The 13135-nt window shown below is 38.7% G+C and overlaps 1 protein-coding gene across 5 annotated transcripts in view; it reads left to right on the top strand.

Moving 5' to 3' along the window:
• The window catches only part of LOC118332524 (mediator of RNA polymerase II transcription subunit 13-like), a 74990-nt gene that overhangs the window by 7839 nt on the left and 54016 nt on the right, over window positions 1-13135 (top strand). For all 5 annotated transcript variants that reach the window (XM_035667859.1, XM_035667861.1, XM_035667860.1 and 2 more), the window contains exon 2: window positions 7563-7800. In XM_035667859.1, the coding sequence (XP_035523752.1) occupies window positions 7563-7800 (238 nt within the window). The remainder of the gene's footprint in view (window positions 1-7562; window positions 7801-13135) is intronic.

The raw sequence follows: 13135 nt of genomic DNA, 5'->3' as shown, positions 1-13135 counted from the left end.
CAGACATACAGTACACTCCTTTGTGATTTTACGAGTAAAGTAAGGGACCACAGAAGTGCTTGAAATGGTATATTACCACTGTAACCCTGGAGACAGAAATCTCAAAAACGGAATACCTTGCTGAATTCCTATAGATGTTGTATGTTGCCTAGCAACTGTTTTTACTTTTCTCTCTGTCCTCTGTTTTTCCTTCTTTGTGGTTCTCAGTTTTTTGGTCTTTGTCTGTGTCATTCGCTCATTTCTTCCTCCCCGTGGCTTGTCACGGTTAATTAATTTACACCAGAGACACTAGTAAAGCAGAGACTGGTTTATTTATTTGCACGTTAATAATTTAGGCTAAGCAGGGCCACTGCTTTAGCCTGTCCCTTAATGCTTTAAAAGCAGCCTGACGCTGCAGCTTTGTGTTGTTTTATTTGCCAAATGGCTGGGGATCTTGTCAGCCCTTTTAGATGCGGCAGAGCGACTGTACACAATGTCTTGCTGTCCTTATTGGTCTTGTACTGCTGTCGCCTCCTGCCTCCCGCCTCTCTTTGTGTCAGGTGAGAAGTCATGGCTTGATGGAGGCTTTCTGCTGCGTGATTGGCAGGTCTATCCGTCACTCAGCCCTGGGGACTCTCGCTGCTCTAATTAGGGCGCTTGGCTTGCTCACCTCCCAGGGCTGGATGCTACAGCAGAACACAGATCAAATGACGGTCCCTTGTTTTGTAGGGACTTGCAAAGGTGGCGGCAGAAGGCAGAGGAAAAGCATCTGTTTAGTGTCTGCAGCCCCAGAGGCCTTCTTTCTACACCTGTTCGGTGCTTTTGTGTCTCTCTCGCTCCCTCACAAGTGCAGTAATGTGCATTGCTCTTCATTTGTGGTGTAAAATGCCAGAGGGGAGCGCTACTCCTTGTGGGTTAATTTGATTTCAGTGGGTTAATTGATGAAGAGGGAGTCATTGCCTGTTGTGATTTCTGCCACTTGCTCTTCTAACTAGTGACTTCTCACCGCCGACATAGCAGCACAGCCACCCAACCTTCATTGTCTTTGTCCATGCTTGTTTTTGCACCTGCTTTGACGTGCCAGCTCTGATGCATTCAAGAAAAATTGTGTCATTAAAGTTTTAACTCTCAGTCCTGGTTGATGTGGTGACTCTGTGGTTACTAGTGGTAACAGCAAGTGTGGTTAAATACTACATCAAGCACTCTTTGAGCGTCTACTTTGTCAGGAATACAACAACAGAGCCATGGGTGTATCCGTTTACAGTGCAGCCAAACTCCCATTGTTTTAAAAAAGAAATCAGTCAATATTTTGCATTTTTTCATTATACCATCTGCAACCACCATCTGATTTCTTGCTGTGAATTGTGCACGTTGTTTTCCACGCAACAAAAGAGAGTTAGTTGGTTATTTAAAACTGATCTGCTGTTAAAAATACCCCCCAAAATACCAGTTGTATGCTTTTGATTTGAACAAGCAGTAGTAGGAACAATTTGGTTCGCATTAGAAGTAACTTAATGATAACATAATAATGATAATGATAATATAATGGTATTGGATGAATGGCGGACTCCACCACTAACAATGAAAATTACAGTATAGAGAAATGCAGACCTAAATAGTATAAAAAAACATGGTTTAATTTAATGAAAATCTTAAGCATTATAACTAAAGAATCTTTCTGCTGAAACTTCAAATAAGTTGTATTGGGTCAGTTCTCTCAGTGTCTGTTAAACATAATTAACTTTCTTCTGTAACATTGAATGAAAGAGATATAGTGTTGCATGTGTCTGATAAAGACATCCAGTCTTATCTAAAGTGTCACAGGCATCACAAACGATCTGAACACACCCCAAATATTGGCAGCTTGTCAAGTGTCTAAACAGATTTGACGTTGATGAGAAAGCTATACCACTCTGACAGAATAAGCGTATCACTTGTGCCAGAGTAGGTAAAACTGCTGATACAAGCTGTCTTTCAATTGCCTAAAGTGCCTCCTTTGTCAGACTATCAGACTGTGAGGCTCTTACACTGTTGTGAGATTCCTTAAGAAGCAACATCTCTCGTAGACAATATTCTCATATGCTTTCTGTCAGCTTTGATAGAGCACTAGGCACCTCTCAACTTAGATGTAAATATTCACATCAGCTGCTGATAGAGAAGTGTCTGCATATAACCAGTCTGAATATTGCTTTTTCTTTACTTCTTCGTACACACATGCGTTTTTCATGATTCCTCTTTTAGTTGGCTTCATTTACGTTGAGTTACGATTAAAGGTCACTTGTCATGAACGTGAAGGGAAGTTGCAAGTACAGAGTCATGTTTAAATATGCTGTCACTACATGCCTTTCGTTCTGTCCCAGGCAGCTGCAAAGCCTTGTGGAGTGTGGAAAAAGTATGAAAAAGTCTGTATGTCTGTCTGTGTGTGCTTTCCTACAACACAAACATACATTCACCTGCATGTTGGGGAGTTCAGGAGGGCCATTCAAAAGGTCCCTCAAGTTTTTGAGAAAGAACAGGAGGAGCAAAATATTTTGAGTCTGCAGAGACATTCCTGCAAAGTGTATGTCAAGTGTGTTTTCCTCTCAGCTCTGCTATCTAAGTAACTGGGGTTTCCTCTGCATTGTAACGCTCCTGGGTTTCAAACAATATGCAGTATTTATTATATTGTAAGCATGTGTCAGTCTTTAAGACCTGCAGTATGAAAACCTTTTGATTAGCTGGAAATGGAATCCCCTTTTTCTGTTTAAGTCACATGGTTTAGACTTTATCCAGTACTTTCTGTTTGAGCAATGTGTGCTAAAAATTCAAGTTCGGACTTCCATATTTTCTTTTGATTACAAGCACATGTCTGGTGCACTGAGATTGACCTCTAGTTGGGATACAGATTATGTTTTCCAAGCCTGGGCTCAGTTCACCCTATATTCAGGAAATTATTTTTAACTCTATGGTTATAAGTTTACTTTCCTATTTAAAATCAATTTTAAAAAAATTCACAAGCATGTAAAATAAAAAAGAACCAATCTCACTGCAAGAAACTGGAAAGGGGAATCTTAATACTACAAATGGAGCGCAATCTTCCACCTCATCTGTGCTAACACAAAAATATCCTGGTTAGCTGTTATCTTTTCTCTGTTTACTAGACGAAAAGACGTAAAGAGAGGAATAATATAAAAGATGAGAGGGAACGTGTGAGATACTCCTGGGTGCATTCAATAAGCATCTGTGACCATGAGTGAGAGAGTGCTGAGAGATGAGAGAGAGAGAGAGAGGAGACAAGAAAGATAATAGAGGTGAGAGTAAGGTCAAAGCTTTGGTCTGTCTTAGCAATGGAAGGAAAAAGCTCTTGTTTTTGGTCCTGCACTCAATCAGAAATTGAACCAGCTAACCTACAGAACAAGGGGCTTGGAGGAGTGCTGGCTTTATTGACAGCGAAACTAAATCCACTGTCTCTTCCATTGACCTCTTTGCCTTTTTACCCCTGTGGTGGTTTTTAAAAGAGACGGAGACTGCCGCCTAGAATAATCGTTGATTTGCTCTTTCGTACTCTAAAGGAATGGCGAAGAATTTTCTGCTTTGGATGCACATTTGCTCTGCTCTTCGCCCGCTATCTTGACAGACATACATGCTGCTGAAAAGGACTCAGATTCTTCTCAGATTAATGAGAGTAAAATCCCAGTAGGCTAACCTTCTCCATTATAACAGGTTTTTGCAATTTGCTTCATTTACCAGCTAAAATAGTAATTATAAGGCCAGCGCATAGTATAATTTATCCTCTGGTGAACAGTTGCAGACTAAATCAATTCTATCTATGTAATCTAAGTTCAGCAACTTTCACCCTCAAGCCTTTAATGACTAACAATGATAAAATGATTAAAGGTTGTTTTTATTTGCGTGACAGGATTTTACTCACAACACTGGTTTGACACCAAAGTTGCAGAGATAATAGCTCAACACGCTTGAAAGGTTTTCTCTGCTTTCTCTTATGTGGTACAAGTGATAATTTATTCATACAAATATCAGAATTTGCTGTTAGTTACCTCTGATTTTACTGCAACTTCAGAGGGCTGACTTATTAATAGTGAAGTTTGCTGAGAAATTGAAACCCTGCACACATACACACACACACACACACACACATACATGTGGAAACATGCACATACAGGACAAAAACACCCACTGTACACACAGATGGGCAGATCTTAACTGTCACCACTGAAAAATAACTGGACATCAGCCGGAAAATATGTCTGCCTCCTGATGCATGTCAGTGTTTTTGAGCACTTCTGGTCTGCACATCATCACAGCTGCTGTGTGTGTGTGTGTGTGTGTGTGTGTGTTAGTGTTTGTGTGCAGGCATGTTTTTGGATCTGCCTAGGAGCATGTGACTGTAGCCCTGTTCCTCTTCCTGCAACTGTGCCACAGCTAATCCTCCACAGGAGTTCAGCAGGGTGTTAGGTTAGTGCTTTACACACAGCCAACAAATACACAGCACCTGTGTTCTGGGCTTGTGGAAGACATAGTGCAGCTTCTGGCTATTTAGCACAATATTTCACCTGAAAATACAACATGCTATTGGAGAAATATTATACCTCATGCCATATTTCTGTACTAAAACGTGAACAGATATAGCCTTGAATCTCAAAAATGTGTCTTGGTTATTGTTACTGCAGTTGAATGTGGGAACACACACTGAGATCAGACTTTTCATTGAAGTAGGAGACATTACAGTATTTTAGGCAGAACATATTTCCAAACAGTATTCATAGACTCTGGATTTTTCAATGAAATGTAATTTTAAGAATCTGAGTCTATGGTCAGGACTGAAATATCTCAACAACTATAGGTTGGGTTGCTGTGAGATTTTGTGCAGACATTCATTGTCCTTTCTTTCTAGTTCATTTGTGACTTTTGTCTCTACAATTATTAGATGGATTGGCATGAAATGTAATGCACGCATACATCACCCTCAGGATGAATTATAATAACTCTGGCGGTATCCTTAACCTTTTATCTAGTGCCATCATCGGATCAAAATTAGTCATAAAAATTGGTTTATGACTAAATACATGCAAGATTTATGGCATTCCCATTAGCCTCAGGTATACTTGCTAATTAGTGAATTCTAACATGTTAAACTACGATGGTTAACAGCATGCTCATGTTTGCTCAAAGCATCCCTGTGCCTGAATACAGCTTCACAGAGCAGCTAGCATGGTTATAGATTTGTTATAAAATCTTTTTATGGAAAAAACCTTGTCAGACGCAAATTATTATACCAAGTATAGTATGTTATATGTCTTAAAACATGTCTGGAGAGGATCAGTCAATCAGGAACAGTCAATTCACCAGAGAACAACAAAACAAACAACTAGTCTGTCTATATTTGAAATGTGAATATATTTTCTGACATTTTACTCCTCTTCCTCTCCGCTCCTGGTTCAGTAGCAGCAGACAGCTGTGTCAAACAGTGGAGGAACTTTTGACATTGACTGGGAGTGACGAGGCAGTGCAAGCAGATGTCTTCCTCTTTGCTTTGGGAGAAACAGCATCCTTGACCTTGTCATGGCTAATTTTAGGGCTTGGCTTATCACAGTGCCAGTGTTTATATCTCCCATTACACACACTGTCATTACAGGAGGGACATGCTTATAATTATGGGTGCATTCTGCAGTCAGGATGTTTCTGGGGGTCATGTGCATACCTCAGTGTACACACACTAAGATGATGCAGTGTGCGCTGTGAACAAATCTGTGTGTAGAAAATAATGTGTATATGTTTGTCATGGCGCGCGCTTTTAGTGCATACACAGACGTCTTAAAAAGCATGGCTGGGTTTTAGTTTTGATTTGGACACATTCCAACACACAGTGAAAACACACACAAGCTTCCTTGGCCTTTCTCTCTATAGTCATCAAAGCTGTGGAGCCTCCTTTTCTTCATCCACTCAAAGACACTGCAGGCTTTAATTTTCTTTGAGCTGCTCCTTTCTACCTGTCTCTGTGTTAAAATGGGTCAGTGTTTTTTTTCCTCTCTCAACTGGTCTTGGATGTCTCGGTGCCTGAGCCAGTGTGCCAAACATGATCCTCACAGCTGGGTGAACACAGGATAGGAGGGCAGAGTGATCCCCCCCACCCCCACTGCCTGCCAAATCTCTGTCCTGTTCAACAATACCTTTTGTGCACTCCACTCATTCATGCACAAATACAAACACAAGGACACAAACAAACATAAAAAAAAGTTTCCAAAGCACACACGAACCTCACAGGGTCACTGATGTGTTTATGGCTGTGCTATTTGCATATGTATGTTCATTTACAAGATTTTAAATAATGTGCGTGTTTACGGTCTCTCTGGCTGTGGTGGAAGTAGAAGTTACTGGCTCATCAGTAAATGTATCATGGCCAAGAGCCTCAGAGTCTGCAACAGACAACATAAACACCTATCATCCCATTAGATTAAATGGAGAAGATGCCAGCTGCTGGGCCAGGCTCCAACCATTGACCCCAACACTATTTCCTCCCCTCATGTCTCTCTCACTCAATGTAGCTCCCTGTATTTCAATGCTGTGTCTCCTGTAGTAGTTCATTCTGTGTATTTCACTCAAGGCCATCCTTTATGTCTTGCTGTCATTCTTCACCTCCTCTCACCGCAGTAGTTACACACACTTTTATTGTATCTTTACAGCATCAACCGCAGCGAGTGAAAGTATTAGTTAAATAAGGTTACAATGACACGACAGGGAGAAGTTAAATGTACTTAAACATTTACACAAGGATCATAGCTGTGCAAACAGGAAGTCAGTGAATATATGACATAATTGGACAGAGTCTGTGCAGTTATTGATCAAATCAGCATTGTCTGATGCTCTTTGTCAAAAGAAATCTATGCACACTGAAGTACAGCACAGAACGGTTAACAACATTGATAAGGCTGTTATCAGATTATGGATTTTATTATTATTATTTTATATGTTTATTTATTTAATGGTTGTGTTATTATGTCTACTGCACATGACATAATTGTTTAAAAAACATGTAAAGATATAGGATACAACAAACTGATAAAATACAGTTCCAAATACTTTTTAAATAACAACAATTATCTATCTAATTATCTATCATGTATAACATTTATAGCTGCAACTAATGCTTGTTTTTAGTATTGATTAATTAGCTAATATCTTCTTGATTAATCAATTTATTTTGATCTATTGAATGTCACAAAATATAGAATCACTATTTCCCAGAGCCCTAGATGATAAATTAAAACAGAAAAAAGCAACAAATGCTGACTGAAGCTCAATCGAGGGAAAATTTGTTTGTTTTTATGCATGAAAATTTTTTATTTATTTGAACGATGAATGGATTATCAAATTTGATTGCGGATTAATTTTCTGTCAAATGAATTAACCAATGACTCAACTAATTGTTTCAACATTTACATTACGTTTAACCCTGTTCGGACTGAAGACTGAAGAGTAAAATTACTTTATTAGTCATTTTGCATAATAGCAATGCTGCATTACTAATTTTAAGGTTGCTTAATGGACTGTTGCGGTAATCATTATCCTCTCTTCTCTCCCAGGCGGAGTTGACGGGCATTAAATGGCGTTGCTACGGCTTCCGCAGTGGTGGGGAGTACGGGCCAGTGATCTCAGCCCCGGCCCAGGATGACCCGGTTCTGCGCAGCTTCATGCGCTGCGTGCAGGCCAACCTGCTGTGCGTGTGGCGACGCAAGATCAAGCCTGATGCCAAGGACCTGTGGATCTTCTGGTGGGGTGAAGAGCCTAACCTCTCCGACGTCATTCATCACGAGCTTGAAGGTGAGAAAGAGATGAGGGATCAGGCTTCTCTGGTCGATCCATCTCAATTATTTTTCCATCCCATCAGTCTTCTCTTCTGTTGATGCTCTGAAAGTTTAGATTAGAGGCTTGTACAGACTGTATCGTTTTATGATTGCTTTTTATCATGTTGCATTGGATTTTATAGCTCGAAGAATGATTACATGGAGTATAGCCGCCTTGTGGTTTTAGCAGATTTTTATTTAAAACTGACTGAGATGTAGTGAAATATATGTTGTGTGTTACAACTAGATGTACGACATGAATCTGAGTTTTATGGTGTGGCGTAATGCCTGTATGTTATACATAAGCTGTATTGTCTAATGTAGAGCAGGGTTCAGTATTATGTAGATTCAAGCTGTTTAGTATGCTGCAGATTCAAGCTGTGCACCGTTTGTGTAAGATGTGTAGGGCACATTGATCTGTTTTGCGTGGCGTCGTCCTATATTTGAGCCTTATATAGCACATATCTGAAATGTGTTTGCTTTGCAACTCAAGTGTTTATATGCTGCTTCAGGACTATCACTATATGATGAAGCACACGGCAATAGAGCAGATTTTTCTTGCCAGTATTTACAGTGTGTGTTTGTGTGTGTGATTGCGTGCGGTTGGGAGTGAAAATTACACTGAGATATCTCACTTGAGAGAGTGCTACTGTCAGCACTATTGTCCCTATTTATAGAAACATTTTCATTATCTCACTGTGCACGTGTGTGTAGCAGTCTAACATATCGACTAAGCCTCGGGAAGACAGGGAGAGGAGGAAACAGGAGAGGGATTATATTGGGTTTGGTTTAGCAGAACAACAGTCAGGACGAAAACAGCAGGAATATTGGATGGAGAGGTTGAAGCGATAGTGAGAATTTCAGTCTTCAGTTACCTATTAAAGTTCACTTGATGTGAAAAGGCCTTTCAGGCACTGCAGTAGATATTTGACAGATGTTTTTAGTGCGGTTGGGGAGAGCCGTTTACTTAGCCTGCACAAGCATGTGTAATAGAGAAAGATACACTGTACATTTCAATTGAGTTTTGTTTGCATCACTGACAGATGCTGAGAGAACTTATTTCATTGCTTCCCTGAAAACACCTACACTAGATCTCCAATCATCTCATATCACATTTTCTAGTTTCTAAATTCCTTGTACTGTGTGTATCCTGATAGTAATTTCCTGGTTTGTAGTTGCAGGAATGTAGCATTCAGAGCAAAAAATTTATTACCTGAAGCCATGTAGCAGTGTGAAATTTTTGCGTTTTTTCACCAATTTGCAAGCTTTAGCCCTCAATTATGACTCCCTTTGAGTAGCATGTTAAGGTCAAATAAATTAATAATAATTTTAGCCTATTTAATTACATTTTACAGATATTATTAATTATATTGCAATTACTTAGGTTTGAAGATTTGTCACTATTCTTAAAGATTTGTCGCTCTTTGTTTATATATCTGTGCAGAACATGAAGATGTACTCTGCTAATGAGTGTTAATTAGATATATGTCTCCAAGTCTCAATTTAATACATTTACACAGAAAAATAATTAGTTAATCAAAGTCAAGTCTGCAAAAAAAAGGAGAAACAGTTAAATGTGACTGCTCTGACTTTAGGCAAGTACATTGTGACACTTTGTCTTTGACTCTTCTGCCTTTGGGATTTCTAATGTGTCCCATTTACAGCTGCAGTGAATGATCATTTTGATAATATTGTAATTTGCAGATTAATTTACAGATTAATCTGTGAAGGTTTCTAAAATTCTCATATTGAGACTCTCTGACCATCAAACGTTTGACATTTCTGTTTGAAGAATGACTTGAATAATTAATCTATTCTCAAAAAATTACTAATGGACAGCTCAGTCTTTGAATTTAAAGGCTGTTACTTGTTGTATGTCTTTTCTGGCATCAGTGTTAGCACTAATTTAACATCATTCTGTCCAGTTATGGAGAGTCTGTGTTAGTGTGGAGGGATTCTTGATGAAGATTCATCTACAACACAAAAGATATACGGACACTCACTCTTACACACACGGTGCATAAGATTATGATAATAGGACTTCTTTACCTCTCCTGTAAAATCTCATAGGTCTCCCTGTATAATTCCCATTAAGCATTGGATATAGCACTTGGGGTGTGAGAAGTTAATAATTTTTAATGAATGTGAAGCTGGATTTCCTCCAAATTAGAATCGGTCGTAACACTGGGACTATCAGTGTTTTACAAAGTTTTAAGAGAGCTCCACACCTGAATTTCTACTCACTGTGGGAATGTTTTATGTGTTAGATTTCTCTCTCCTGCCGTTCTCTCACTTTCTCTCCCTCATGTCGTCTTGACTTCTTCCTCTCTTCTCTCTCACCAGTGTCAGTCTGTTCCTCGTGTGATTTCTTCCAGTTTTTTCCTCTCTGTCTGCTCTACTCGTTCTCGTGCTGACCCGGTCATTACATGAAAAAAAATCTATTGAAGTGATGCATGATGTGCTGAATTGTTTTCTGAAAGTGCCACACATCAAGGGCTAACCTTGGATAGTGTATATACAAGCAGACATGCGACATTGGAGATAAAACCTTCAGGTTGGATGCAGGGTTTGTATAATGTGGAAAATTGTTTATAGTGCTTATATCAGTTTATATTTTTTCTACTATTGGGACAAGTTGTTTGATTTCAAATGCTATTATAACATTCAAATTCACTGTCTGTGGGACTACAGACGGCAGAGAGAATCAAATTTACTCAAGTACATTTTACCTTTTTTACGTTGTACTTCTACTTCCCTACATTTCAGAGGGAAATATTGTATGTTTTGCTCCACTACCTTTATTTAACAGTTATAGTTACTAGTTACACTTACTGATTTTACAAAATGACACATGATAACCAAAAACTTCTCACAGTTTCACTTAAATAACAGTTTGAGGCTCAAATAGGTCAAAAAAATCATAAAAATAGAAAATAGAAAAAAGATTGAATGTCACAGCATATATTTTTTCTTATTATGTGTATTTATACAGAGTGCTATTGGTACTTTTATTTAAGTACAAGATATGAATTCTTCTTCCACCATTGGTTGTTCTTTGGTTTTTGCCTAAAATAGTTTAGAATTGACAAAAAGTCAGTTAAATACAGCAGTACTTAATGTAAAATATAAAGTTTCACTTTGGCCACTTTGAAACAAAAAGTACTCTTTGTCCCAGTCTTCTGCAATATATAGATTTTAGCAATCCACATCAGTTGCATGTTGTGACAAACTACTACTGTTATTGCTAATACATGCCAGATCCATATAAGAAACTGTTGTTTTTATTCTTACACTGGAGATGCCATTCAGAAATGCAGATTTACACACATTTGACTGAACAGCTAAAGCTGTCAGCTTCTCTGGCACATTTATTATGAATAATCAGAAGGTTAATTATGTTTCCAGTCGTATAGCAAATATCAAAGCAGTGTGGATTGGCATGTTTTTAAATTAGCTGGCTAGACAGTTCTCAGTGTTGTCCTCCAGCAGAACAGTGAATGGCTGAATTTTCTGAAGGTATGTTTGCCATGTAATAGCTAAGAAGAGGATGTTGCCTAACATCCCTTACACAACAATGAGAAAAAGACCGACTGTACAATTTTACAGTCGAACCACTTTAACTGCAATTTCTGATAACACATATTAAAAGAGGCAAAAAACACTGTGAAGGGAACCTGGATGGGAAGTAAACCATTTTACCTCTGCCCAGAAAAGTCAAACTGTTGTTTTTTAATTAAATTACTATAGAATACTATATTATAGAAATACAACCTCATTATATTCATACTCCTTTTCTATTTTTCAGTAAACCTGCCAAAAACTATGAGTAAGATATAAACAATATAAACTGTGTTGTGACCTGTGACACTGAGATACACTGACACACACAGCCTGCTGCACTCCAACAGGTGGGATTAGTGGTACACTCAGGTGAGCTGGCCAAGAAGGGTGCAGAGAGATGTGTGCAGGGAGCTGAGAGGACAAATGGACCTGCTGACACTTACTGGCAGGTAACAGGAACACATTGAGCTAGCCCATCACAGTGGGAGTGTCAAACAAATACGATATCAATGGCATGAATGTATGTATTGGGTCAAGATTTAGAAATTATACATTTGAAATTGTAGTGTTGGATGTTACTCTGCCATACTTAAAGCTTTAAACAGTTGACAGGAGTTTATCTTGCTCTGAAATTGAGAACTCTGTTGTTGTCATTGTGGTATTTTTTTCAACAATGATAATGAATTGCACTAGCAGATGTTCTCTCGGTCTATGAGTTTTTTTTTTTTTTTAAGCCAGTCAACCAAAGTGTTGGGCAACCACCTTTAACAACTTTCCCATCAGAGTGCTGTGAGTGAAAAGTGTCGTAGAAATTTTCACATATTATTTAAATGAGCTGCAAATAGTCAGTAGATGCTCCACTAGCTGTCAGTGCTACAAAATGAAAACATGACGTGGTTGGTTATTATTATTAATGCAAACAGAGTAATAAGTTTTCACAGTTAGAAAGGAAGATAAGTGTTTCATCCGTTTATATTTTCTAGAATTCGGATGCTGTGGGCTACTACTACAAGCTCATTCTTATAGAAGAAAAGACCTCTCTCGCTCTGGCTGTCCTGTTAATTACTCACTTTTTAGGAGCATCAAGTGGCCCACCTGATCTGAGGTGACAGAGAAGAATTGGTTTACTTCCCTGAGTTAATTTGTGGTTGTTATTTAGCATCTCAAATGTTGCTGCAAGTAGAGGAAATAAAAAACCAAACAAATCTAGTACAAAAATATTACGATTATAGTAGCTATCATGATGAAGAAGTCATGAATCCTACAGTGTGTCTGGAGTGTAGAACTGTTCAATAACAAAGCAAATGCTTAAAGACTTGATATTGTATGAAGGTGATGAATCTTTTCACTAGAGGTTAAGTCTAAATAAGTCATGCCTTTGAGATAGTGCCATGAGTATGAGCAGCTATGATGTGTTACTCTCTGCTCCTCTCTCACTTTACTCCTGCACTCCCTCGGATATTGTCTTGGGTTCAGTTTTTAAGCATCACGTTCAACACATCTTGGCTGACTTTCTTAAAGTCAAATTGCATAGTCCTGTGCGTGTGTATGTGTGTGTGTATCGTTTGCAAGGAAACAGGATTAATGTGTTGAATCGACTGAGTTGTCAGCATTTCACCAGCACAGTCACAGAGAAAATGACATATTTTGGACATGACTCATAAATATGAATGCACACACACACGCACACACAAGCATGTACTGTATGCAGGCTGTCATGCATTGCACAGACACACAAACACACAAACACA

Source organism: Morone saxatilis, unplaced genomic scaffold (assembly GCF_004916995.1).
Source record: "Morone saxatilis isolate NCDOM2014 unplaced genomic scaffold, NCSU_SB_2.0 Contig21, whole genome shotgun sequence".
In the NCBI taxonomy this organism is placed as follows: Eukaryota; Metazoa; Chordata; class Actinopteri; family Moronidae; genus Morone; species Morone saxatilis.
Note: the sequence above shows the minus strand (reverse complement) of the source record. Positions and strands in the feature narration are given on the sequence as shown.